Here is a 27,990-nt window from a genome sequence, read left to right as displayed (position 1 = left end):
TCCCCTTTGCTTCAAAATGCTCATTTGTATATTGCTAAAAATCTTAATATATTGGCTGTAATTCACAAAGGGAAGACACTATTTAATGCAGGTGACCCTCAGCTATGTGGTATGCTGGTGCCTGGTGGTTGGAGACAAATCAGCCACAGCATAAAGTAATCGCATTCAATGTGGTGTGTGTGCGCAGCGTCCCTTCTAGCCTCCAGCCTTGTGGGACGTGACTACTCTGCAGTGCGCACATTCCTGCCCTTTAATGGTTACTATGTCACACATTTTAGTGAATGAACTGCATGAATGAGCTATTGCTGTCTGTCACCCGTTCCTATAGCAACAGTAGTGGAAGCTCCGCCCTCATCACGTGAGGGGGGCAGGTCTCCGCGTAGCGGACGTCGGTAGTTGTAGTTTTGTACTGCGGTCTCCATTACAGAGCGGCGCTGTTTCTGGGCGGGGTTGTCCTGACCTGGAAGTGACGCGCTCTCTCTCCGCTGTGTTTGGGTTGTGACAGGAGAGGAGAGTTTGTGTGTGTTCTGCTGTCTCCGGGTGACACAGGTAGGTGACGGGTGACACCTGTGTGGGGGAGGGGGTGGTGGTCGCTGAGAGGGCGCGCCACAGAAGTGACGGCTCGGGGACAGAGTGCTGACAGGGAGGAGACTGCTCCAGCCCAGCACAATGGGTTAAATAGCGGAATACAATATATGTTATAGATATAGACATGTCAGCCGATGCAGGGGGCTCTGGTTGTGCCTTATGTTATGTATAGGGGAGGTGGGATGTGCTGCTGTATATAACAACTGGCATTGTACGTGTAATAGTGACCCCAGCACTGCCCCCTGTGATCTCAGGCCATGACAAGCACAGGCAAACTAACCCAGCAGTAACCACATAACACCATGGACATAAAAATTGGCAAGCCAGGTACAGAAAGAAGGACATGGTGCAGCACAAAAGAGGCCCATGCACCAAAGATGCCCCACTAGTTTTCATTTCATTTTCTCTCCACTTTGTGCAGAAAACACATGGACCCTGTTATAGTCTATGGGGTCTGTGTGCTTTCTCTGCTCACAGCTTTTTTAATGTGTTTGGTATTCCGTTCTGGGGGGTCCCCAAGCAGAATTCCCAAACGGAATACCGAATGCAGATGTGAACCAGGCCTTAGACTGAAGCCTCATGTTGCAGAAATGCTGCGTTTTACAATACCTGAAAAGTGAATGCGATTCTGTCTAATCCTATCCACACACTGCAGAAAAAATCTGCAGCAGAAAAGTTGTGTTATAACTATAGAAATGTTGACATTTCTATAAGTATAATAGGGGCAAAAAGTCCGCAGAGGGAAAGTGGTGCGCACTACCGCGACTGCACAATGCAGGGATGATGCACACAACAATGGTGGCATGGTACAGGGGTAAAGCACATGTATAGTGTGATAACATAGGAGTAAACATGATTATGTCACAGGCAGGTACAACAAACACAATGTCACAGCACAGTAGAATACATTTATACAACAGGATTCAATCATTAGAATGCTTTTTGTCAGGCCAAACACGTCGGAATAGCCTTAAGAAAGGCTTTTCTTCCCCTACCTTTAGATGTCTTCTCCACCCCGCCGTTCTGGTGATATTCCCGGTTTTCACCGTATGCAAATGAGTCTCCAGACAGCACTGGGGGCGTCCCCTGTGCTCACTGCAGACTCTCAAGCGATGCCCTCCATCTTCTTCTCGCGACCACCTTTTCTCTGCGTCTTCAACCGAAAGCGCCGACTGCGGATGTGCGGCGACCATTTTTCTGTAGCCTCTTACACAGGAAAATGGCCGCCGCATATGCACAGTCGGCGCTTTTGGTTGAAGAGGTGGTAGCAAGCTGAAGATGGAGGTCGTCGCTGGGGAGTCTGCAGGCAGCACCGGAACGGCGGCGCGGAGAAGACATCTAAAGGTAGGGGAAGAATAGCCTATCTTAAGGCTATTCCGACGTGTTCCGCCTGAAAAAAAAAAGATTCTAATGTTAGAATCCCTTTAACTGGCTTTAACATATCAGTTCAGCAGATCCACAGTCAGGTCGGTAAACTGAACACAAGTATGTGAACTGAGCCTCCGAGAAGTGATATTTATTCAAAAACATAAACAGTAGAGATGGGCGAGTAGTGAAATATTTGAAAATTTGATTTGAGTAGACCTCAATATTCGACTATTCGATCGAATCCTACTCACTCATCTCTAGTAACTGGCAGTGGACTTCTAGTACTGGTCTGCCGGCTCATCTTTCTTTTCTTATTGTAGGCCTGTGAGGTAATGGCACTTGACAAAAGGAGACATTTACATATGAATTTAAAGGGATTCTACCATTAAAAAACTTTTTTTTCTAGGTAACACGTCGGAATAGCCTTTAGAAAGGCTATTCGTCTCCTACCTTTGGAAGTGCTCTCCGCCGCGCCATTTGTTCGAAATACCGGTTTGTACCGGTATGCTAATTAGTTCTCTCGCAGCGATGGGGGCGTCCCCATTGCTGTTCGAAAACCGATTCCAGCGCCGCCTCTATCTTCTTCTGCATCCTCGTCTTCCTTCTTCAGCTTGACGTCAGACGCCTGCGCAGTACGCTCTGTTCGGTGAACTTGCAGTGTCGGCACTATGGCCGCGGGCATGCGCAGTATGTTCGGCGAAGTTCGCCGAACAGAGCATACTGCGCAGGCGTCTGACGTCAAGCCGAAGAAGGAAGACGAGGATGCAGAAGAACATAGAGGCGGCGCTGGAATTGGTTTTCGAGCAGCAATGGGGATGCCCCCATCGCGTCTCCTGTGCTGGGGGACGCCCCCATCGCTGCGAGAGAACTAATTAGCATACCGGTACAAACCGGTATTTCGAACGAACGGCGTGGCGGAGAGCACTTCCAAAGGTAGGAGACGAATAGCCTTTCTAAACGCTATTCCGACGTGTTACCTAGAAAAAAAAGTTTTTTAATGGTAGAATCCCTTTTAAGGGGAAGGTTCCAGAGGGCGACATATATTGTGGGCAGTACTCTCCAATTTTGCAAAACCCTAAATAAATGAATGTTATGGTTTATACGGTAGCTGCTGTCAGTGGAGAAGTAGATGCACATGTAGCTCTCTCTATTCACTTCTATAGGGGTTTGAAGAATAGCCAAGCTTTGATGCCTGCTTGGCTTTTATTAGAATTTTCATAGATGTGAATGGAGAGAGCCATACGTGCACCTACCTCTCCACTCATAGTCACGAAACTAATTACAGGGTCCCTGCTCTTGAGCAGGGTCGGACCTTCATCTACCTGACACATATGGCGTAAGAAGAGGATATGCCATAAATGTCTGAGATGGGAATAACCTTTACCGTGTGGCCTACTTGATTGTGGTACTAACCACCATAGGTGCACAGGACTGCAAATAAACATCTTACATAATATAGTGTGTTATCAGAACATGACATTTAGCAGTTCTACATCAGTTGTTATGTCATTTGTAATGCATGTTTAGTTAGTAAGAAAGGCAGAGGAAATCCGCAGAACTTTTGAAATGGGGTGAGTAGGGGTAAGACATAGGAAGTGGTTTATAATCTATCTACGCTGTCCTGTGCAGTAGAAGTGAACATTTACCTAAAGATTAGACATTTGTTTTTCCATCATTGATTTACACGTATTTTGAGGTAACCATTACTTTTGTAATAGATCTTTAGTAAAAGTTTTGCTTCACTTGCTTCTGCAGCTGCTATGTTTTATTCTACACAGCCAGCTGCAGTAAATCCTTTGCTATTTTACATCTAGTAGCTGACAATGCAATCTTCTGTTTCTGTTTTCAGATGGACCAGTCCTCTCAGTCCTACATGCTTGCCAACATTACGCACTTGCACTCAGAACAGCTTCTGCAGGGCCTGAACCTCCTCCGCCAGCACCACGAGCTCTGCGATATTGTCCTCCAGGTGGGCGATGTTAAGATACACGCCCATAAAGTGGTGCTCGCCAGCATCAGCCCTTACTTTAAAGCCATGTTTACTGGAAACCTTTCGGAGAAAGAGAATTCGCAGGTGGAGTTTCAGTGTGTCGACGAGGCCGCCCTGCAGGCCATCATAGAGTATGCCTACACAGGAACTGTCTTCATTTCCCAGGAAACGGTCGAATCCCTTCTTCCAGCTGCAAACCTCCTGCAGATCAAGCTCGTGCTGAAGGAATGCTGTGCGTTCTTGGAGAGCCAGCTTGATGTGGGCAATTGCATTGGGATCTCCCGCTTTGCCGAGACATACGGCTGCCATGAACTGTACCTAGCTGCCAACAAATTTATTTGCCAGAACTTTGAGGACGTTTGTCAGACAGAAGAATTTTTTGAGCTGACAAATTCCGAGCTACACGAGATCGTTTCCAATGACTGTCTGAATGTTGTGAATGAGGAAAGTGTGTTTTATGCCCTTGAGGCCTGGATCAAGTATGATGTGCAGGAGCGCCAGAAGTTCCTCTCTCAGTTATTGCACTGTGTTCGGCTGCCGTTGCTGAGTGTCAAATTTCTTACCCGGCTCTATGAAGCTAATCACCTTATACGCGATGACCACACATGTAAACACTTACTGAACGAAGCTCTGAAATACCATTTTATGCCTGAACATAGACTCTCCCATCAGACGGTGCTAAAGACACAGCCGCGCTGTGCTCCCAAAGTGCTTTGTGCAGTGGGAGGAAAAGCTGGACTGTTTAATTGCCTGGAAAGGTACGTTCACATGTGTCTTACCATTTGAAGGGAAGGGGTCACTTTTACAAAAATTGTAATGTTTTAAGTGCATCTTAAATTAGAAATAAATCCGCTTTTCATACTTAATTAAAAATCTTTGGTTAGTTTGTGTCTGCAGTTCCTATGCAGGTCTATGTGTTTCCATGGTAATGGACTACAGACAAATGGCGTGTAATATAATCCTGCAGTCATACTTCTTTCTATCTTCATTCTACGTCTTGCAGACATAATACATATGTATTAGTTAAAAAAAAAAAAAAAAGTAGAGGCGAGATGGAAGGACCAGACTACACAGAGTTTAATTGTAGTCTGTAACCAGTGAGACACACAGGACAGCTTATTTGCTGCAGGAAAAAAAAATGTTGATAAATTTTTAATTAAAGCAATTTGCATTGGAATGATTTAAAAAAAAAAAAAAATCACTTTTTTTTTTGCGGGACAAAGTCTACCTCCTAATGGTTCTTTAATATTCCGTACAATGTACTGGAAAAAAAATCATAATCTGAGTGAAATTAGAACAAAGTACAATTATGCCATGTCTTTTGGAGTTTATTCTCTTTTGTGTTTTATGACATTTACATTGCTATAAAAACGACATGCTAAGGTTACATGTTATTCTGTGAATCAGTCAGATCACGGCAATGCCAAATTTATATACAAAAATGTCTTTGCGTTAACATAATTTGGCTCCTGTAACTTTTTTATATATCCATTTATACAGCTGGGAAAGCCTCTATTCACATAACCAAGTTTCATCCATGAAATCGTTCCATTTGTGAGCCATATTTAGTTGCCCGAACACTAGCAGAAACATGGACTAGCGTTATAGTTATCTATAAACCTCTATAGGCGGCATATGATTAACACTGTTGTCGTTAAAGTACTGGTGTCCTGGGTTTGAATCCTACCAAGGGTATCATCTGCATGGAGTTTGTATCTTCTCCCTGTGTCTGAATGGGTTTCCTCTAGGTACTCTGTTGCCCACCACATGGCAAAAATATAATGATATGTAAACTGGCTTCCCGTAAAAAAAAAAACAAATGACCCTTGTGGGTGTTGGGTAGGAATGCTTGTACGGCAGCTGCTAAGTCCCCAACTCGACAGTGTTCCCTTGTCTTTGAGTCCCTTGTCATTGTCTACTACTGTATTGCAGCATTTAGTAAATTCCAGTCACTTCTATTATATGCTGCCTTTCTCCATCTTTGCTGCCACCTTTTTCCAGATGTCATCTCCTGTTGAAAAAAATGTTAGATTAAATCCAGTGCAGTTTGCTATTAACTGCTGTTGTGTTTTGTTTTAACCCTTTGATTTCGGTAGCACAATGAAATAGATCGATCATTGAAAGTTCATCTTCAGCTGGAGCACAATTGGCACTACAGCGGGTTCTGCCCCTGGCAGCATGTGGTAGTAGTGTGCTAATGCCAAGCCTGGGAGCCTTCAGTAGCGTCCGGGCTGTTACAGTAACCTATTATTGCCCCAGGAACACGCTCCTGGGGACAAAAATCTGAAGCTACATGGTAGCCGTCTTGCCTTGCTGTGCATCAGATGCTTTGGTTGCAATTCACCAAGACATCTGAAGAGGAAAATACCCACAATCAAATGGTCTTAATCAGCTCCTAAGCGGGTGCCATGGTTAAGGCCTCGAGATCCACCTTACTGTTATGGAGATATCTAGTACAGTAGTCGCCTCTCTCCGTTGCTTACATTGAAATCAATGGAGAAGTATGTGCGCTGCCTAACCCCTAACCCTAACACCCCTGTTCTTGATTGATGGGGTTCTCAGACATCTGTAAGTTACCCCATATCCTGTGCATAGAGGTTAACTTGATCAGATACCAAACCCTTTTAAAGGGGTTGTCCTATTGCAGGCACTTATCTTCTAGCTACAGGATACAGTGTCACATTGCAGGGGTCCAATCACTGAAAGTCTCCCAGCATCCTCCCTCTGAGTGACGCTTCATTCACTTTTATGGGTCTACAGGAGATTGCAGCCCCATAGTAGTGACTGTAGCACAGGTCACACAGGTGCACTGGTTCTTCATTTGCAGGGGCAACTTTTAGTTCTACTTGTTCTCCTGATCGCTGTGGGACAGAGCTGCCAGAACCCCAGCGATGTGATACTTATTCCCCATCCTGTTGATAAGAGATAGGCTGATGTGTCTGTAATGGACCAACCTCTTTAAACGAAAGATTTCTCAGAACAGGAACTAAACATTTACCAGTCTTCTTTCAGTATTTTGTAGACATGATGGCCGTTTCTTAATATGCATTTGGTTAACATATTTTTGCCTCTTTCAGCATGGAGATGTATTTTCCCCAGGATGATTCGTGGATAGGCCTGGCCCCTCTTGGCTCCCCCCGTTATGAGTTTGGACTGTGCACTCTGGATCAGAAGGTGTATGTTGTTGGGGGCATTGCTACTCACATAAGGCAGGGCATCAATTACCGGAAACATGAGAGCTCAGTGGAGTGCTGGGACCCCGTAACCAACACATGGACATCGGTGGAGAGGATGAATGAGTGTCGAAGCACCCTCGGTGCAGTGGTCCTAGCAGGAGAACTTTATGCCTTAGGCGGATACGATGGACAGTCATGTTTACAGTCTGTTGAAAAATATATACCGAAGGCTAAAGAATGGCAGCCAGTTGCTCCAATGATTAAGACGAGAAGTTGCTTTGCAGGTGCTGTCTTGGATGGTATGATCTACGCTATTGGAGGCTATGGGCCTGCTCACATGAACAGGTACATGTATACATGGAAGTACTGTGTTATGTTTACCCTGCATTAGCTGTATGAGCGTCCCCGTGATAGTAAACCACAAGGGACATCATTATCTCTTATCTGTCTAAAAATACATGGTTGTTAGGAGAACAACTTCTGTATGTAACTAGATACCTGCATGGAGTCTATGTACTATTAGTACGAATTCCAAGTATTAAAGGGGTTTTAGTAGAATAGGGACTGGGTTTTTTTGTTTGTTTTTTTGGGAATGTGGCTGAGCTGCAATACAAGACGCAGCCAAAGAGTGGCACTGTGCCTAAGGAAAATAAAGTTGTCCTACATCTTATCTCTCGCTAACAGCTTGTTGTAGGAAATCTCATAGAATAGCTCTTTAAGGATTTTTACATGGACCTAAGGTAATACTGGTTATTTTATATTCCATCATGCATAAAATGTGTGAATACATTGGATATAGATTGACTTTTGGGTGTTACCATTCAAAGGGTCGATACTCTCTGTCCAATTAGTGCTGACGTTGTTAGACTTTGTAGAGACGCCCCCTCATGACTACAAGGGAAATGGTAACATTTAGTTGTCATTTTATTCATACAGTTCCAGAAGGAACGGCACAATGTAATGAGCCGTGAGAAAATATGCTGATAACAAATACAAGTATTACCTAAAACAGATATGTCAGGAGTTATAACAGGCCTTGTATAATGGGATAAGTGTTAGACGTCATAGGTGATACTGACAGATTCATCCAATGAATGAGTCACATCATTTTATCCAATAAAACAAACTGTGCTGGCTGCCAATTTATTCCAAATTTCATGCCCAAATTAACCTCACTTTATTAACCACTTTTCTTGTCTTTATCCTAGTGTGGAACGATATGACCCTGCTAAGGACTCTTGGGAGATGGTGGCTCCAATGGCTGATAAGAGGATTAATTTTGGTGTGAGCGTTATGTTGGGATTTGTATTTGTAGTGGGGGGACACAACGGAGTGTCCCACTTATCAAGCATTGAAAGGTATGACCCCCATCAGAATCAATGGACAGTCTGCAGACCGATGACAGAACCCAGGACAGGTGAGAAAAATCATATCCATGAATAATTGATGTCTTCTCTGAATTCCTCTGAATGTTTTATCAGCCATCCTTCTAAATTATTCAGGTGTTTGTGGAAACCTAGTAGATAATCCTATGCCTATGAGGATATATATTTCAGAAAAAAAGGGAAGTCAAGAATTCTTAAGGAACTTGTAAAAGCCGTAAAGAACTGTTCTCCAGTTAACCCCTTAAAGAGGTTTTCCCACTAGTTCAACTTATCCCTATCTTCTGTCGATTCATTTCTTCGAGACTGTTGACGAAAGAAGAGTACAGCACTCTGCTGTCTCCCACAGTCCCAAATATTCTGAATGGAGCAATAGCCTATCTGGGTACAAGGGATCCCTTTTGTTGTGAGCATTGTGGTTCTCGACAGTTGTTCCTCACCAATCTACAACCTATCCCCTATCTACTAGAATTAAGGGTAAGTTCACACAGGGTTTTTTGGTCCGGAACCAGAGGCGGAGGTCGCCTCAGTTTCCGGACCAAAATATGGGTAACTGAGACTGGATGCCGGTGCAGTGAATCGGCATCCATTTGCGCACTCCACTCTGGATTAGGCCCAAATAAATGGGCCTATTCAGGAGGGAGTGTCTTCAGGCAGATGTCATGAGGCGAATCCGCCTGAAAGAATGAGCATGTCGCTTCCTTTTTCCGGGAGCCGGAACAAGCCAGCTCGCGGAAAAAAGAACCGACCGTCTCCCATTGATTTCAATGGGAGCTATCTTATTGGTCAGGATTTTGAGGCGGATACGGCCTTAAAATCCGGACCAAAGAACCCTGCGTGAACTTACCCTAACACTCAGGAGGACTTGTGCATAACTCTTTATTAGGTCATCCTTACCCAAAGAACACAACTTTAAAGGGGTTGTCAAGAATAGAGCAGCAGTGCCACACTTGTCCATTGGTTGTGTTTGATATTGCTGTTTAGCTACATTGAAGGGAATGGAGCAGAGCTGCAATACCACATACAGCATGTGTAGCACTATTTCTTTAAGAAAGCTGCATTTCTTTATAATCATGTAGAATTCCTTTAAGTCGACCATCCTACTCTCTGTCCAGGATACATGGTAATTTTGTAAGATATCAAATTATTTACCCTTTTTTTTTTCTCTTGTCCAGGAGTTGGAGCCGCAGTCATTGACAACTACCTCTATGTGGTTGGGGGTCACTCAGGGTCATCCTATCTCAATACTGTACAGAAATATGACCCGATTTCGGACACATGGCTGGACTCGGCTGGCATGGCATATTCGCGATGTAACTTTGGTCTAACAGCCCTTTGATGAACATAAGTACATTGTGTAATAATGTATTCCTGCATGAGCGGAAGTCCGAGGCCTCGATTCCAGGAAAATGGTCTATGAAGATGTGGAGAACCAGGGGAGATTGTTTGTCTGCCTGGTGAATGCGTGTAGCATATGCTCACACTTTTTATAGCCAGTGATTTTCCCAAACTAGCCTACGCTCCAAAGTACCTATGAACCATTGCAGTTGTAGTGTGTGGGAAGAAGTCACTGTGTATCGCTGATCTGGAACTTCTAAGTTTACATTGCGTACACATGGCTTTTATGTCGGTGCTCTCTCTTTAAATACACGTTTCCTCCTAAAATAAAAACTAAATAGCAGTAAATATAAAGGGAATATCCACCTTTTATTTTTGTTTCATCTAAATAGGTTGATGTTTATAGTGGCTGAAGCTCCATTACTCTGCTAAAGAGCACGAGCCTTAAAAATCCCTTGCATAGGTAGAGGGTTATAGGGGTTCCCCTCATTTGCGCCACTTTTTCTGTATGCAGAAGATAAAGGATAATTTATCATTGAGGATCCCGCCACTGGCAATCCAGAGAACAGATATTCTTGAGTCCCTGTTTAAACAGAGAGATGGATCCCCATGTGCATACAGGATTAGGGAACCCTCTTCTTGTTATCATTGGGACTTTTGGACAAGGCATTAAAAAAAAACAAAAAAAAAAACCTTTATTTTGTTGCAATCTCAGACTGATATGCCATAAAATTCCCACTGACTTGATGTGAGTCCAACCTCTGTGACTTGTAGCTGTCTCAGTAACCATATACCCTAACCCCATCTTACCTGTTGGTGGTGACTGGGAGTTAGAGAAACAGCTGAGCAGATTGTAGTTTGCTGTGCCATACTGTTTCCATTGCACACATCCACTTCTATTGAATTTGTGGAAGCAGTTCAGGACAGCCTGCTCAGTTATTTGCACTACTCCTGGTATAGACGTGAGGAAATAGTGTGTGTATTCCCCTCTTCGCCATGACTGAGATGGGAATACCTCTTTAACCCATAACCCTTGTTCCCCAACCTGCAGGCTCTGTACTCTGTTCACTTCCTGGTTTTCTCGGCACATTGGTGCCGAGAAAACTGCTATCTGCTATGTTTGCAGTCAGTAATGAGGGATTGGTTGTAAATGCATTACCACAGTATGAAGCTGATGTAGCAGAGCTGGATTTGAGTCAACTTGCATTACATACAGAGGTACCGGACTCCCTGTCTCAGCCCTTGTCAGCCAAATTCAATTAAACCAGAATCAGAAATGCCAGAGCTCTCACTTCCCCCCTCCCCTATCTGAGGAGATCCGTTACTTGTCAAACATACACAGCTCAGAGCTGCTGCAGAGCACTCAGCCCCTCCCTCCCCCCTGACAGCAGGGAGCTAAGTCACTTGGGAACTGAGCAGATAAGCTCCATGGCCATAGAAACTGAGTGTAAACAATGAAGTGAATAAATTAAGATAGCGGCCAAACAAAGCAGTTTTGATAAAGCAATGTATTTAGGAAAAGTCTTAAATCCACATAAACTAGCAGTATAGATGGGATGCTTTTAATGGGACAACTGCTATAAATTTTAAAATTTTGACTGCTTGTGGCCACTAGAGGGAGCTTGAGTGCTTGCTACTACTGTTTATGAATAGAAATTCATAATGGACAGTAGCTCCTACACGCCCTCTAGTGGTCACTGACTCAACTTAGTTTTTTTTAAATTCTATACAGTATATATAGAGCTGTTCTGTCTGCATAGCTGAGCTACGATCACAATAAAATTTTTAAATCCTTTTTCTGTCCCCAATTATTTAAAATTCTGGGTGACAACTAATATGGCTTTTCATTCCTCTTCTCTTTGGAGACTCTCTAAAGACTGTCTAATCATAAATCAGCTTTTCATAAATTAATAGTACGTATTGATATAAGAAACTACATAATATATCTCATTAAAGAACAATGCTTCTTTCTCAATTTAAGTGGCTGCTTTCCTTCCCCTTCCCTTCACTCAAGTTTGTTTCTATTGATACAACCCATATTTAATGAATAAGTTACTTTTAACATAGAAGTCTATAGCGAAAGAGATGGGAGTGGGGGAGGCTGTTGGAGGGAAAGATAAGCACAATGGTAAGCGATTGTGTAAAGGCAGAGGAAAGGACAACAGCCTAATAATCTGAAATGGAGGCAATTTTCTTTATTAAGATATATTACAAAGTTTCTTGTATGCTTTATCCTATTCTAAGATCCTGAATGACAAATCCTAGTTATGCAGCAGTATGGAGCAGCATAAGTAAGTACTTTTGACCACCAATCTGGGAAAACTGGTTGATGTGGGAAGTTGCTGCCATACTAGTTGCCACCCTGCTTTCCCAGAAGCTGATATAACTAAAGAAATATATAAATATGTATTTTTAATTTTTTTTTATATTACTGCTTTAATTTTAGGAGGAAATGTTCTATATCACATTCTGTATCTTGACATGACTTTTGTAAGTGCAGAGTGGATCTGTCAAGATCTGGAATGTTACCTATACATCTCTTAGTGTTCCTCCATGTCTGGACTATATAATGTCCTGCAGTGCTATCCCTAACATGTACGTATATATAGGATGAAATGGAGAGAGATGAAATAATGCATGACAGACCACATGTTCATCATTCAGTTTATTCTGGAAATATTTAACCATCCTGTTACTATTTATCTGTGTTCCCCAGTCCATTTTCTCTTGCATTATAGGTCACAGGAATGCGACACAAGTAGAGGAAAACACTATCTGTTTTCTACCTGAAGTGGACAAGGTGCCTATACATAGATATTTAATGGCGGTGAATAAAAATGCAGTCTAGCAATTCACCGGGAACCAGTGTTCTCACTAGGGTAATGAATATGGAGTAATGAACAGTAGACTAGGTCTCTATAGTGACTTCTGGTCACGTTACAGCGATGGAGAAAAAGTGGCAGCAACCATGTTTAATTTCTTTCAATTGTCACAATTTTTATTTTTTTTATCCATAGTAAAATATTGTGGTAGCCTGTGATGTTACCATGAAAGAAAGTTGCCATGAGGCCCAGGCCTCAGTACAAAGGGATGGTCTGTGGAATTGCAGCCTATAGTTGGTCATGGACAAAACATGAATGAAAGCTGTCTATGAATGTCACTATAGTTTACAAAATCATGACGTTTTCAGTCTGTCCACTACTCCTAATAATAGGCTTATACTTCCTATTCTGTAGAGATCACTTTGCAGCAGTCCTCTCGTTATCAGAACAGGCAGGATTGCTATAACTCCTATATATAGATGACATAGGATCGACCATTGAAAATAGCTGAAGTCGTCCTCCCTTACTTCATAATGACCTCTGCAGAGGTAATAGAGCATGCCTACAGTATTGCATATAAATCAATAAACATCTCAAGTCGATAGGTTTTATTGGTCCATGTAGCATCTCAGGCACGATGGTTGCCCCTTGTTAGAAAAATATATAATCCACAAACAGAAAATTAAAAAAAAAAAAAAAAATAGAAAAAAAATGAATATTGGTATCAGTTTTTTATTAGTAGTAAACAAATATTGATGACTTTTTGCCTTTATAAACTGAGTGTAGCATGACTGATATTAACTGGAAAATAACGCAGTTGTCTACAGGTAGTAGTATATTCTACCTCCACCCTGCTTACTTGAGGAGAGCTGATCTGCAGTGTTTCTCGAAGTAAGCAGACATGTTTTCCTAACCGCGTACAACCACTTGATTGTTGCAGCAGAATTGTTCACCCCTAAAATTTTTGCAGATTTGTGCAGGAGGGAAAAATGTAGCAATGAAACGTTAAATCTAAATTTGCCGTATCTAAAAATAGAGAACACCCCTTTGTGGCTGTGCCGTAGATCATTTGGCATTTTATTTTTCAATGCCAAGCCCTAGCCCTAAGTCCTCAGACAATGAAAGGTTCTCTAATTTTCCAATACGTTATTTCAATTCCATATGTTCATGATCTCAGCTTGTAGTCAGTGAATGAAAACAATTAATTTTTTTTACTCTCTGAGGCTGAAAATCTTATCTTGATTTGATAGACTGCAATCCCGTGACCATTGGCTTTGCGTATAAAAGAGCTTGGGCCTCTAAACTAGAAAGCAGCAGGATTATTGAAGCGTCATACATTGTATGTCTTGCTGGAACCATCGGTTTAAGTGATTGTTATGCTGAATTCTCACTGATCTAGGCTTCTAATGGTTGCCTTCACTATTGTGTACTGTAGATGATGGGTATACTGTAAAACAGTGACTTCCAACTTGTGGTTCTCCGGCTTACATTAGAAAAACATGGTAGCTTTCTTTCAGCAACAGCTTTGCTCAGTCCTCTTAATATTGCAGCTCTGTTCCAATAAAGTTGAGCTGCAATACCATATTCAACCCCTGGACATGTGTGGTGTTTTTTGTTTTTTTGTAGAAGAAAGCAGCCTTGTATTCCCAATCGTGTTTCCTTATGTTCATTTTTCTGCATAGTTAGTATCAAAATTCTGCTGGTTGCTGTTAGAAACAGAAACATTACAATCAGACATGCGGCCTATCAACTTCATTTTGTAGGTATAATAGTAATATCAATCCTATAATGCAATAGTAACTGTAAACCAACAGAATGCTGAATGCAGCTTTGTATGTTAGCAAAGAAGAAAAGATCTGAGTGTACAATTCATACAAGATAAGTAATGGTGTGTAATGTTGAGATGTTGTTAAGTGGAGCTATATCATTAGCAATTTTTAACTAAACATATCTTTGCATAGCCTGTAGAAAGGCTATTCCAGGCATACCTGTTATTCATTGACCAGCGCCGGCGTTTTTGAATTATACCGCTTTTATTGATGTGCAAATTATCTATCATGGAGGATCAGAAGCCATTGCGATGTTCCCTGAGCACCACTTGTGTCTTCAGCCTACCCTGATTCTCACCTCCCCCTTCTTTACACAAGATCACGCAAACGGTGCTCAGGGAACATCGCAAAGACTTCTGGTGCTCCGTGATTAATAATTTGCATTTTATTATCAGCGGTATAATTCAAAAATAATAACAATAAATGAATGGTATGCCTGGTATAGCCTTTCTAAAGGCTACGCAAAGATATGTTTAGTTAAAAATCGCTAATACCAATGATAGACTCCCTTTAAGACCACAGTGTAGTTCTGTGCCACAAACACAATATAAAAAATATATTGGCATCTGTACTGATAATTCTTCATATGTGCCTATTGTCTGACTTAAAGGGCATGTTCCCCTTGGAATGCCGTTTTTAGTTTATATAGCGGTATCTACATAAAAATGTGATGGAAGTTTGAAAATGTATTGCAATTCATATTTTGCACATATTTTGAGTTACAGCCTGTATTATACCTCAGAGCTGCATTCATAGTTCTGATCAATTTATTTTGAAATTGTTGACTGGCCTACTGTACCCTCAATAACTTAGCTGAGGGGGCGGTTAGTCAACAGATTACTGTACTGTAATTGGTACAAAGATGACACTTCACAGAAAGCAAGTCACTTAAGATAACTAGGAGATTTCATCTCAGAAGCCTGCTGTATTATTAGTGCTGCTCTGTACTATAATACAGACTGTAACTAAACATTTTATGTAGATTTTTCCCTATTTGAGCTGTAAAATGGTGTTTAAAAGTAGACATTTTTTCCCAGATTTTTAATTGTTAGCATTTTATTAGGGTAGGCCTTCGGTGTATGTTTTTTGCAATTTCAATTAGTCCGTGAAATGAGTTAAAACTACAGTACCAGGCACTGTCACACCAGTATGTGAAATAAACAATAAAGGGGTTGCGGCGCTCCCGCTAATACAGGGGAAACTCCACCAATCAAAGGCCTATTCTATGCATAAGCCAGAAATTAAAGGTCCTGGACAACTGCGTTTAAGAATCCCACAAGTCATTTATACTATAGTGACAAGAAGGGTTTTGGTCTTTTGTAACTCCTATACAAAGGTAGAGGTAAATGCGACGTTCTGTCCCACAGCATCAGTACAGGTCAAATAGCAAGCGCTGCACTGTGATATAAATGTCTATACCTTATCATATAGAAAGCTGGGATAATATGTGCAAAGGTCTTAATCTGCATTTCATGGAAATTCGTGTTATAAATAAATTTATTCTTATGACTCTTTAAATAGTTATCTTACATTTTTTGTGTTCACAGTTGTTATGCTAACCTATATGTCTCCATGGTAACAGACAACAAACCACGTGTGGTCTGATCTGTTCTATTTGTTCTCTACTTCTTTCTAAAATAGTTTGAAATATTAGCAGGAAGTTCAGGATGACACATTATGTAAGTTTCTGTTCTACCTGCTGTGATCATCATGTGACCTGGGAGAATTTGTATCTACTGGAAGTGAACAATGAAAACATTTTGGTGGGTGAAATTGTAAAAAACAAACAAACAAAAAAAACAACTCAGTTAAGCCATTGCTGTACGTGTTTTGTTTCTATGGTGTTCACTGTGGTAAAAGATAAGATAATCCTTTAATAGTCCCACAGTGGGGAAATTTCAGCATGTTACAGCAGCATAGTAGTACAGATACAGGATAATACACAGTAATATATTACAGAAGTAGACACACATAAGCTGAGAAGAGAAGATATACTAGGAGTCCATAGCAGATAAGGAACGGAAGAAGAAACAAGGAAGACTTCAGAATCATTTAGTTTTCTGTGCGGAGTGATCTTCACTTGGTCTGATGTAGATTATACAGCCTGATCGCGGTTGGAAGGAAGGACTTGCGATAGCGCTCCTTCTCACACTTGGGGTGAAGCAGTCGGTCACTTACAGTGCTGCTAAGTGCCATGAAGGTCTCATACATGGGGTGAGATTTGTTCTCCCGCATGCCACAGACAGTATCCTGTCACCCACCACCCACCCACCAAAATGATGTTGCATCGCCTCAACCTTATACATAAGATAAGTTACCTGTTTCAATGCCTCCACTGCTCAGATATTGCCATTTTTGACAGTATACAAATGAGATGCTTGGTGAAAGAGAGGCTGCTGCTTACCTCTTTGCAGCAATAGCTGTCCTCATTTCTCCAAGGCAGGGCCGCCGATAGGCCAGTACTACTGCTACTGGCGTCAGGGGCCCGGCCAAATTTAAAAATGGGGGGGGCCCGGTTTTGGCCCGCCACCGTGTGCCGGCCCCCTGGCGCCCGCAGCAGTCATTCTATGTCTGCTGTTTCAACTCAGATCTGCGTCCAGAGGACGCAGATCTGAGTTGCAGACATACGCGGCTGAAGCGAGGAGCTGACCTGTGTCAGCTGCTCTCTTCGCTGCTGCCGCCTCTCTCGCTGACACATATGCGGCTGAAGCGAGGAGCTGACACAGGTCAGCTCCTCGCTTCAGCCGCATATGTGTCAGCGAGACCGGCGGCAGCAGCGAAGAGAGGAGCTGACACAGGTCAGCTCCTCGCTTCAGCCGCATATGTGTCAGCGAGACTGGCGGCAGCAGCGAAGAGAGGAGCTGACACAGGTCAGCTCCTCGCTTCAGCCGCATATGTGTCAGCGAGACCGGCGGCAGCAGCGAAGAGAGGAGCTGACACAGGTCAGCTCCTCGCTTCAGCCGCATATGTGTCAGCGAGACCGGCGGCAGCAGCGAAGAGAGGAGCTGACACAGGTCAGCTCCTCGCTTCAGCGCTGCCGCCGGCTACCCGGCAGTGTAGACGCGATGTGATGACGTCACATCGCGTCTACAACTGTGCGCCAGTAAGAGAGAGAGGCGCCGAGAGAGCAGCGGGGGAACGAAGGAGAAGGTAAGTCTAATGTGGAACGTGAAACTGGGGGCAGATGAAGGAGAGGACGGCATGACACTGGGGGCAGAGATGGAGGGACATGAATCTGGGGGCAGAGATGGGGGGCATGAATCTGGGGGAAGAGATGGGGGCATGAATCTGGGGGCAGAGCTGTGGAGACATGAATCTGGGGGCAGAGATGGGGGGCACATGAATCTGGGGGCAGAGATGTGGGGACATGAATCTGGGGGCAGAGATGTGGGGACATGAATCTGGGGGCAGAGATGTGGGGACATGAATCTGGGGGCAGAGCTGTGGAGACATGAATCTGGGGGCAGAGATGGAGGGGCATGAATCTGGGGGCAGAGATGGGGGACATGAATCTGGGGGCAGAGCTGTGGAGACATGAATCTGGGGGCAGAGATGTGGGGACATGAATCTGGGGGCAGAGATGGGGGACATGAATCTGGGGGCAGAGCTGTGGAGACATGAATCTGGGGGCAGAGATGGAGGGGACATGAATCTGGGGGCAGAGATGGGGGGACATGAATCTGGGGGCAGAGATGGGGGGACATGAATCTGGGGGCAGAGATGGGGGGACATGAATCTGGGGGCAGAGATGGGGGGGCATGAATCTGGGGGCAGAGCTGTGTAGACATGAATCTGGGGGCAGAGATGGGGGGCACATGAATCTGGGGGCAGAGATGTGGGGACATGAATCTGGGGGCAGAGATGGGGGACATGAATCTGGGGGCAGAGCTGTGGAGACATGAATCTGGGGGCAGAGATGGAGGGGACATGAATCTGGGGGAAGAGATGGGGGGACATGAATCTGGGGGCAGAGATGGGGGGACATGAATCTGGGGGCAGAGATGGAGGGGACATGAATCTGGGGGCAGAGTTGGGGGGACATGAATCTGGGGGCAGAGATGGGGGGACATGAATCTGGGGGCAGAGATGGGGGACATGAATCTGGGGGCAGAGATGGAGGGGACATGAATCTGGGAGCAGAGATGGGGGGACATGAATCTGGGGGCAGAGATGGGGGGACATGAATCTGGGGGCAGAGTTGGGGGGACATGAATCTGGGGGCAGAGATGGAGGGACATGAATCTGGAGGCAGAGATGGAGGGGGGACATGAATCTGGGGGCAGAGATGGAGGGGGGACATGAATCTGGGGGCAGAGATGGAGGGGGGACATGAATCTGGTGGCAGAGATGGAAGGGGGACATGAATCTGGGGGCAGAGATGGAGGGGGGACATGAATCTGGTGGCAGAGATGGAAGGGGGACATGAATCTGGGGGCAGAGATGGAGGGGACATGAATCTGGAGGCAGAGATGGAGGGGACATGAATCTGGAGGCAGATGAAGGGTGTATATGAAGCTGGGGGAGAGACGGAGGGGGGACATATAGTTTACAGGTGACTGTAGGAGGATTATACAGTGTGCGGGCACATGAAAAATTAATGAGTTGTCGGAGTCAACATAACAGTGGGTGGGGCTAAATTTCCCACGGCGCGCAAAGCGCGCCGCACATTTTGTCCCTCTTTTGGTTCTTCAAAAGTTGGGAGATATGGGTACTGGGGGCAATGGAAAGATGTTAGAGGGTGGTCGGGGGGGGGAGGGGGATTGTTGGGGCATCGGGTGTGCGGCACTGCGGAGAGGAAGCTGGGGCAATAATATATAATATATAAGTTTTTAGCTGGAGAACTACAAAGCACACAATACCTCCAAAGGTATGTGTGCTTTGTATTAATAATGATGTAGGCTGCTATGCTACTACATAGCAGCCTGTTTGGGGGTGGGACTTTCACTTTAAAGGAGTGTTCACATTGCGTTTTTGGCCTCCCTTGCCGGGATACGTTGGTAACCAGTCACAATCAGCTACCCACTTATCCCTGCACGGAGAACTGCAGGCCCCCTTTTTTTAATGGCCAGTTCTTTGTGCAGGGATAAGTTGACAGCTGATTCTGACTGGTTACCAACGTATCCCGGCAAGGGAGGCCAAAAACGCAACATGAAAAAGCCCTGAGGATTTATTAGGAGGGCTCTTATAAATGGTGTTGGCTCTCTACACATAGTAGATTTTACCTGCAAATAGAATCTGATTAAGCCTTGTAATGCTGCTAAATAAAGGGAAATGTAATACAGAATGGGTATGTCGCAAAATAAGGTAGTTTTAAAATGGCGGGGGGGGGGGGCCCAGACACTTAGGCTGTATGGGGCCCCAAAATTCCTGATGGCGGCCCTGCTCCAAGGAGCTCCTTTGTATACAGATAAAACCACCACTATCCAGATGACACAGGCACTGATTCCTACCATTTCATTCTGGTGGCCCTAACCTACACATCTGCAGGGCTGGGTTGATAGCTGGGGACACATTCCCTTTAAAACAATTAAAACTTTGCATGTTGTTATTGTGACACCCCTAACTTATTAGTACGGTATGTCCACCAATGTGTGATGGCTCTGTTCTACAGGGCAAGCTTATATTTGTTTCCATTACAGTCTCCACCAAGTTTACATATATATTTTATATTTTAGAGATGCTGCTGTATTTTTGACCTACGGGGATACAACAAGCATTTCTGTGTCCTGGAGAACAGGGTTTAGGATACGACAGTGCGGTTCCTTCCATAGACTGATCCACATGGAGTATGAGACTTTTTTTCATGTAATAATAAAGCTATAAGGTTAAGCAGCAAGTGTTGGCTTAGTGGTTAGCACAGTTGAATTGCATCTTTGGGGTCCTAGCTTCAAATCTAATGAAGGACCAACACCTACATAGAATTTGTATGTTCTCCCTGTGTTAGTGTGGGTTTTCTTCCACATTCCAAAGACAGACTGATAAGGAATTCAGATGGTGAGCCCTACGTGAAAGCAGTCTACAGCCTTTGGCTCTGCAAATGTTGGACCACCAAGGGTAAGAGACCACTGTAGTTAAAGAAAACTTTTTATTTTTTTTTCCTCCTTGCCAGGGAGTTGTAGTTTCACAAGTACCCAGTTATGGTGACATTTTTAAATTTATTTTTTTTATTCAAATACCACTGAAAGTATGGATGTTTCCTCTACATAAAGACCACTGTGGTATTCATAACTATATTTTGTGTATACAATGTATGCTTTGTGTATACAATGTATAGGATGAAAAGATCATTGTTTGGATAGTGCTCATTAAAGGTCTATGGCCTCCCGTGATTTAGTCCTATAAATAGTTAATGTATAGTTTATTGCCTGGATACTGTTACACGGTGATAAACGAGAACTGGGTACCTGTGACTCTATACATTTGTTTCTAGGCATTTATCAATTGTATCTAAACAGTCAAGTTCAAGGAGTTGTCCAATTCATATTTTTACAATTTACTGGGGATATAAATCTAACTCACCTGACCCTGGGCCACTGTTGGTTTATTATACAGTCCCCAGGCTCTATGTGTGAGGAGACTTCCATCTGGTTCTCCCTGGTTGTTAAAATTTCTGCTGGTAAGAAAAACTGTGGAGAACCCCCTAATCCTGTTTTGAATCCACCCCATGTCCTGTATTATATTATTTTCAAACAGAAAATTGGAGTAACAGCAGGAGAGATAGTTTACGTATTGTATGTTAGATAAAGGTAGACAACTCATGAATGGAAAAATTCATTACGGCCAGTATGGGCCAAATGGAAAAGACAGAAACGGTGAATGACTGACTCCATTTGTTGTCTATGAGACTGATATATAGACAAGGGCTTTACCCAGCAATTCCCATTAGACCCATAAACACTGAATAGAGTGGTAGGGCACATGAATGATCATCACTTAATACAACTACACGTTGGTGGGGTCTCAGTGATCAGATATTTATTGGGTATCCTGTAAGAACAATGATGAAGATAAAGAAGTATTAGACAGATGTCTTATGAAGACATATGGAGGAGCTAGACCCTTTAAATTTTTTTTCCATTTCAAATGTTTTATAATATTACAAGGTCCAAAACAGACCAATACTATAAACATAAGCAGTGCAGAACGGAGGCGTGTCAGAGTGAGGCGCTTCAAAACAGATCCCATTGACTTCAATGGGTGCCGGCTTACGCGCGCTACACATTGAAATCAATGAGTTATAAAGCCTCCCATTGATTTCAATGTGTAGCGCGCGTAAGCCGGCACCCATTGAAGTCAATGGGATCTGTTTTGGAGCGCCTCGCTCTGACGTGTTTACATGTCTAAATGAGCGGCGCGTTACTCCGTGGGAATGGGGCCTTAGGCTGCGTTCACACAGAGTTTTTTGGTCAGGAAACTGACTCAAATTTTTTTTACGGGAGCTGGAAGAAACGGCTACTGGAAAAAAAGACCTGAGCGGCTCCCATTGATTTCAATGGGAGCCGTCTTTTTGGTCAGGGTTTTGAGGCGAATACAGCCTCAAAACCCTGACCAGAATACGCTTCACCATAGGACTGTATGGTGAGCCGTTTTTTGGAGGAGGAATTTGAGTTAGTTTCCTGACCAAAAAAAACTCTGTGTGAACGCAGCTTAATAATTGTGGGACACCTGTAGGACTGAAGAAAATATTATACGTGAACCTCCTCCCCCCTGCTCTTTAATAAAAATTTAGATAATGATGGGATGGCCATAATATTCTCCACATGTCCTATCTTAAGCAATGCCAGAAAGAGACATCAATGAGGTGCATTTTCTTGGGTAAATACAGTAGATTTGGGGTATTTCATTGTTGAGCTGTCCTAGCTATGCATGGCTCTTTCTGTGCAACTGTATGGGCAGTCAGTGATATCAATGGTTGTCTTCAGGGCTGGAACGAGGGTTAGATGGGGTAGTTACCATCCTGTAACAGGCAGAAGGGAGCTCTATTGTACTGGGAGGAATGTCTTGCTGTGTTGCTCTGCGCACATTTAAGACGGCTGTACCTTTTACTAAATTTGGTGTAAATAACTCCAAACATTGCCTTTTCTTAGACTGGCTTAAAGGGGTATTCCCATGAACATGATCATATCTATATTTGTAGATAATTAAAAGTTAAGCATTTTTTGCAAATATAAGTAGTTAAAAATCTTGCAGAGTTTTAAAGATTTTCTCTAACCATCTTAGTGCTGACAGTCTGTTGTCTTGATCGGTTGCCAATGGTTACGACCACAAATGCAGACACTTTCTATGGTCTGGAACAGGAACCCAACCATGATCTTCTTATTGCAGCAGGGTCATCAGGCAGGGACACTACATATATTAGAAGATATCCCGGCCACAATAAGGATATCATGTTTGATTTTCTTACCTTAGGGTGCATTCACACAAAGTAACGTGCCGCGTGATGTGGCACGTATACGGCGTGTGAGACTTTGAGCGCCGTATACGCTCCCATTGATTTCACTGGGAGCCTGGATCGTATACGCCGCGTTATTTTGCAGTAAAATCACGGCCGCAAAATCAATGGGAGCGTATACGGCGCTCAAAGTCTCACACGCCGTATACGTGCCACATCACGCGGCACGTTACTCCGTGTTAATGCAACCTTAGAAAGTTTCTACATTCATGGTCATATCCAATGGCAACTGATTAAGACAAGAGACTGTGACCATAAGATATTTAGAGAAAATCTTTTAAAACTCTGCAAAATGTTTAATTACGGTACTTATATTTGCAAAAATGTTTAACTTTTAATTATCTACAAATTAAAAAAAAATTGTTATGTACATGGAAATATCCCTTTAAGATGTGCTGGTCTTATGTTACATTTACATCTGTATATCTGTAATGGCACAAACCCTCCAAGCAGCGACAGAACTCCGGGCAGTCATTTGGACCATTCCACCAATATCCTAAAATGGGAGCCAGCAAACCCAGAGGAAAGTGAACAAATACATCAGAGTTAGGGTGAATTCACACTGAGTAAACGCTAGCTTATTCTGAACTTAAAACACGTTCAGAATAAGCGGCGTCTAAAGCAGCTCCATTCATTTCTATGGGAGCCGGCATACGAGCGCTCCCCATAGAAATGAATGGGCTGCTTCTTTCACTCCATGCAGTCCCATTGAAGTGAATGGGGAGTGCCGGCGTATACGGCAAGCTCTGCTCATGCCGGAGCGTACACGCCGGCACTCCCCATTCACTTCAATGGGACTGCACGGAGTGAAAGAAGCAGCCCATTCATTTCTATGGGGAGCGCTCGTATGCCGGCTCCCATAGAAATGAATGGAGCTGCTTTAGACGCCGCTTATTCTGAACGTGTTTTACGTTCAGAATAAGCTAGCGTTTACTCAGTGTGAATGCACCCTTATACTTCTCAGTATCTGCTTTTGTTCTTTACACATGGATGGCGCATAGTACACACTTCGCTTGTCTGCCGTTATTCGCAGTATCACTTCTCATTTTGTATGCTGTGCCATTCTCAGTACCTGTTCTAGTTCTGTATATATAGATTGTGCACAGTATCACTTCTTTCATCCTGTAGGCTTGGTGTCGTTCTCAGTAGTGCACAATATATTGGATGTAATTCTTAGTATGTGCCCTTGTTCTGTATACATGGACGTTGCTTGTCTTTTACACTGGACGTTATGCTCATTGTCTGCCCCTATCGTGCACAGTTTCACTTCTTTCATCCTGTAGGCTGAGTGTCATTCTCAGTAGTGAACAATATCACTTTCTTGTGCTGCATACTGGATGTAATTCTCAGTACCTGCCCTTATTCTGTATGCATCGACAGCGCTTGTCTTTTACACTGGATGTTATTGTCTGTCTGCCCCTATTCCGGATCGTGCACAGTATCACTTTTGTCTTATTTGCTGAATGGAATTTTCCATTATTCTGTGTATAAGGATGGTGCACAGTATCATGTCTCTTACCCTCTATGCTGCATGTAATTCTCAGTACCTTCTCTTATTCTGTATATATGGATTATACATAGTAGTGCTTCCCTTGTCCTATATACAGGGTGTAATTCTCCGTATGTGCCCTTATTCTTTACATAGGGATGGTGTACAATATCATGTTTCTTGTTACACATGCTGGTAGGCTTTTACTGTGTATATGGATTGAGCACCATACCAGCTTGCTTGTCTTCACACTGGGTATAACTTAAAGGGGTTGTCCCATCACAAGGATCCTATCTATACTCTTTGTTAATGTGAATGTAAGACTTTTCCTAAATACTCTGCTTCAGCAAAACTGCTTCGTTTGTTCACTATCTTACTTTATTCATTTTTTTTTTTTGACACATCCCTTGACTTATCTGGTCATAAGTCAAGTGATGTATCTGCTGCTCAGAGGGAGGAGGGGCTAGATGCACGGAGTGATCCTGGAGGGGGGTAGTTTACCCTTTGGGGGGAAGGGACCGACAATACATACTGTGCCGGCGTCTACACTCCCCGGCATCCGCCTCTCTATTACAGCGGATGCCGGGGAGTGTAGACGCCGGCACAGATGCCTGCAACATTGCTATATGCCTGCCCTGCATGAAGCCAGCAGCGGTAGGAACGATGCTGTTATTCCAGAGGGGAGGGGAGGGGAGGGGTGGGGTGGAGGAGCGGAATAACAGCATCGCTCCTGCCGCTGCTGGCTTCATGCAGGGCAGGAGCATAGCGATGTTGCAGGCATCTGTGCCGGCGTCTACACTCCCCGGCATCCGCCTCTCTATTACAGCGGATGCAGGGTCTGTAGTCGCACTGTGAAGGCTACACTGGTCTCACCATCTATGAGCGTGCACGCAGGGCTTTGCATATGTAACCCCGCCCACCAATGACGCAACAAAGCCGGAAGAAAGAAGAATTTACAGCAACGAAGACAGATGAGTATGCGACGTGGGAATACCCCTTTAATATCTGCTCTCTTACCCTATATATAGAGTCACTGCTCAATAGCACTTCTCTGGTCCTGTATTCTGGCTTGGGGGAATAATCTTACTTTCTTCTCATACTTGGCAACTGTCATTATTTTAGGGTTTATATTTTTGTATATGAGGTCTATACTTGGTTTGAAGGTGTAGGTTTTTTTTATTTATTTACTTTTTGGGTCTGGCTCAAGGTTTTGTTATCAAGTTTTGACTGACGATTGCGCAGGTATTCTGTTAAAGCAGTATTGAAATGGATGTATCCGGTAAATCAGACACAACTGAGTGAATACAGTAGTGTATTTCTGGAGGAAATTAAAAGTAAATACATTTACGAAAGAACACAAAAGAAAACACCCAAACAAATTTTAATTACAAATTATTTTAATTATAAACTTATTGGTGGAGAAAAGCCAAAGTATACAAAGAATTACAAAGTCTTGCATAGATGCTATCCCACCTAATCACTTTAAGCCATGAAAAGAATACAAATTTTACATTGTAGAACTAGCATAGTCCAAACATTTTTCTTGGATGCCAAGTGTGAACAAGCAGCAAGCCCTTATTATAAAAGGAGCAGTGAGTTTTTTCTTTTTATTATATATATACAGATTTCAACGTATCGTGTTCAATAGTAACAAATGTAACCAATGTTTTATGAAATTACATGTTTAAACCAAAGCATTGTAAATTGTAGAAAACCCCCCACAAAATGTATTATTTTTTTTTTTTTTTTTTTTTTTATTAAACAAAATTCCCTTTTTACACCCTCCAGCAACTAGTTTGGAGGAATTTCTTAGGCAGTCAGCAGCAAGGAGAGCACTCCATGTGCACACGGCAGTGGTTTACAATTCATGGTAGTAAAGGGAAGTGTCCATACTCCCTTCTGCACAGCAGTCCCTACGTATCTATAGGTACTATGATCTTGCTGCTCCCTGAGCTATACAATTAAGCATGACATACTGGAAACATCCATGGAAATAGAAAATATATAATGGATGTATAAAATGAAAATGGAACGCAAAACTTACTAACACTGCACCACAATTGATAGTTACCATTAGGGGTACAATGAATGGACCAATGGCGCTGCTAATGGAAAGGATCTGAGTAGTGTAGCCTGCCATTAGCATTATTTAGTGATAGATATGCTGGCTATTATCCAACCTAAAACATGGCCATGAATGTCTGATCTGTGGGGAATCTGTTCATGAGCCAGAGAGAAACCAAAACATATGCTGTTGAAAGGGTAGTCCTATCATGATAGCCCCCCCCATAGCACACATGGACAGGGATTATCAGCCTGAACTTCCACCCTGTCCCTGTATTACATGGAAAGTCACATGTATTGTCCTGCAGGAAGATCTAGGACTTTCTACTATAATGGATGATCTCTAGGGGATATGATCAGCCTCCATTTTCAGAAGGGGTTGTATCGATGACACATTGTCATTTTAAGCAGTGCTTAAGCACATATAAGACATCCATATACAGAAATGTCTGACTGAGCCACCATTTTTGACAGTGGCTTAAAAGAAATGTATCACCATATTGAAATGAAAAAATACATATTTTTATAATCTGGTTATATTTTCTGATTTATTTATTTATTTTTAATTCAATTTTCTGCAATGATATCAGAGCTTCTCCTCTGCTTGGTTACTCTAAGTTCACACTAGTGTTCTGGCTTCTGTCCTTCAGGTTCGCATGGGGACCTGAAAAACAAACTCTGACCGCTTAAAAAGCGGTTACATGCAGAAACCTATGTACCTCATAGACTATAATGGGTTTTCCAATGATTTTATACTGAAACCAGTGGAGAGAAAAGGACTTTTCTTTCTGAAGATTTAAAGCTGAATATGCAGCGGAGTCTCGTGTACAGAGACTGCAACATAGATGTGAACCTAGCCTTAGCAATAGTTCATGATGTGCTTTACAGCATAGTCATGGCCACAGGCAGAAATGACTACATCCAACTTATTGATGTTTGTTGTAGAGATATCTAGGCATGCTCTGTAGAAGGAGGGGGAGTAGAGAAGTTATGATGATATCTATTGGTAGTACTGCAGTCCCATAGAGATAAATGGAGCAGCCATGTGTATGTGCGGCTTCCTTCAGATGAGGGTAGAAGGGAAAAAGTTTTCATGAATGGTGGGACTGCTGGGACCTTACCAAGCTACAATTTATTCCCTATTCAGAAGATGGGTATATGTTGTATTCATGAGCAAACCTATTTAAACAAAATTCCTAAATACCTAACATGAACACTAAGGCCTTAATACCTACCTTAAAAGGGGTTTCCATTAGAAGCATATTGCTAGATTATGCAGTTGCTTTCTGAGCACTGGCAGTCGACAGTCCTATCAATCCTAAGAATGAAGTGTGTCACTCATGTTCCCTGAACGGAGGGTGAATAGGAAGACTGTCATTTAGAGAAAAAGCAAATTGGGTTTCTACCTCTACGTTTAGGGGATCGATGTGGGTCACAGAGGTCAGATCCCATTGATCATAGAGTGATGGCATAACTCATCACTTCTAATGGA

The 27,990-nt window shown here is 43.1% G+C and overlaps 1 protein-coding gene across 1 annotated transcript; it reads left to right on the top strand.

Annotated features, from left to right (window-relative positions):
- Positions 1-451: 451 nt before the first annotated feature.
- KLHL28 (kelch like family member 28) lies at positions 452-15,995 on the top strand. The gene is made up of 5 exons (XM_075282675.1): positions 452-549; positions 3,806-4,704; positions 7,024-7,467; positions 8,331-8,539; positions 9,680-15,995. Exons 2-5 carry the CDS (start codon positions 3,806-3,808, stop codon positions 9,841-9,843), a joined length of 1,716 nt encoding a protein of 571 aa, XP_075138776.1. The 5' UTR covers positions 452-549; the 3' UTR covers positions 9,844-15,995.
- The last annotated feature ends 11,995 nt before the right edge of the window (positions 15,996-27,990 follow it).

The sequence above is a fragment of the Leptodactylus fuscus genome, chromosome 7 (genome assembly GCF_031893055.1).
Source record: "Leptodactylus fuscus isolate aLepFus1 chromosome 7, aLepFus1.hap2, whole genome shotgun sequence".
Classification (NCBI taxonomy): Eukaryota; Metazoa; Chordata; class Amphibia; order Anura; family Leptodactylidae; genus Leptodactylus; species Leptodactylus fuscus.
Note: the sequence above shows the minus strand (reverse complement) of the source record. Positions and strands in the feature narration are given on the sequence as shown.

Excerpts from the sequence above, each read along its gene's own strand:
- KLHL28 (XM_075282675.1), top strand. The coding sequence starts at position 3,806 with ATGGACCAGTCCTCTCAGTCCTACATGCTTGCCAACATTACGCACTTG. Across the intron at positions 4,705-7,023 it reads CTGTTTAATTGCCTGGAAAG|CATGGAGATGTATTTTCCCC; the intron begins GTACGTTCACAT and ends TGCCTCTTTCAG. Across the intron at positions 8,540-9,679 it reads GATGACAGAACCCAGGACAG|GAGTTGGAGCCGCAGTCATT; the intron begins GTGAGAAAAATC and ends TCTCTTGTCCAG.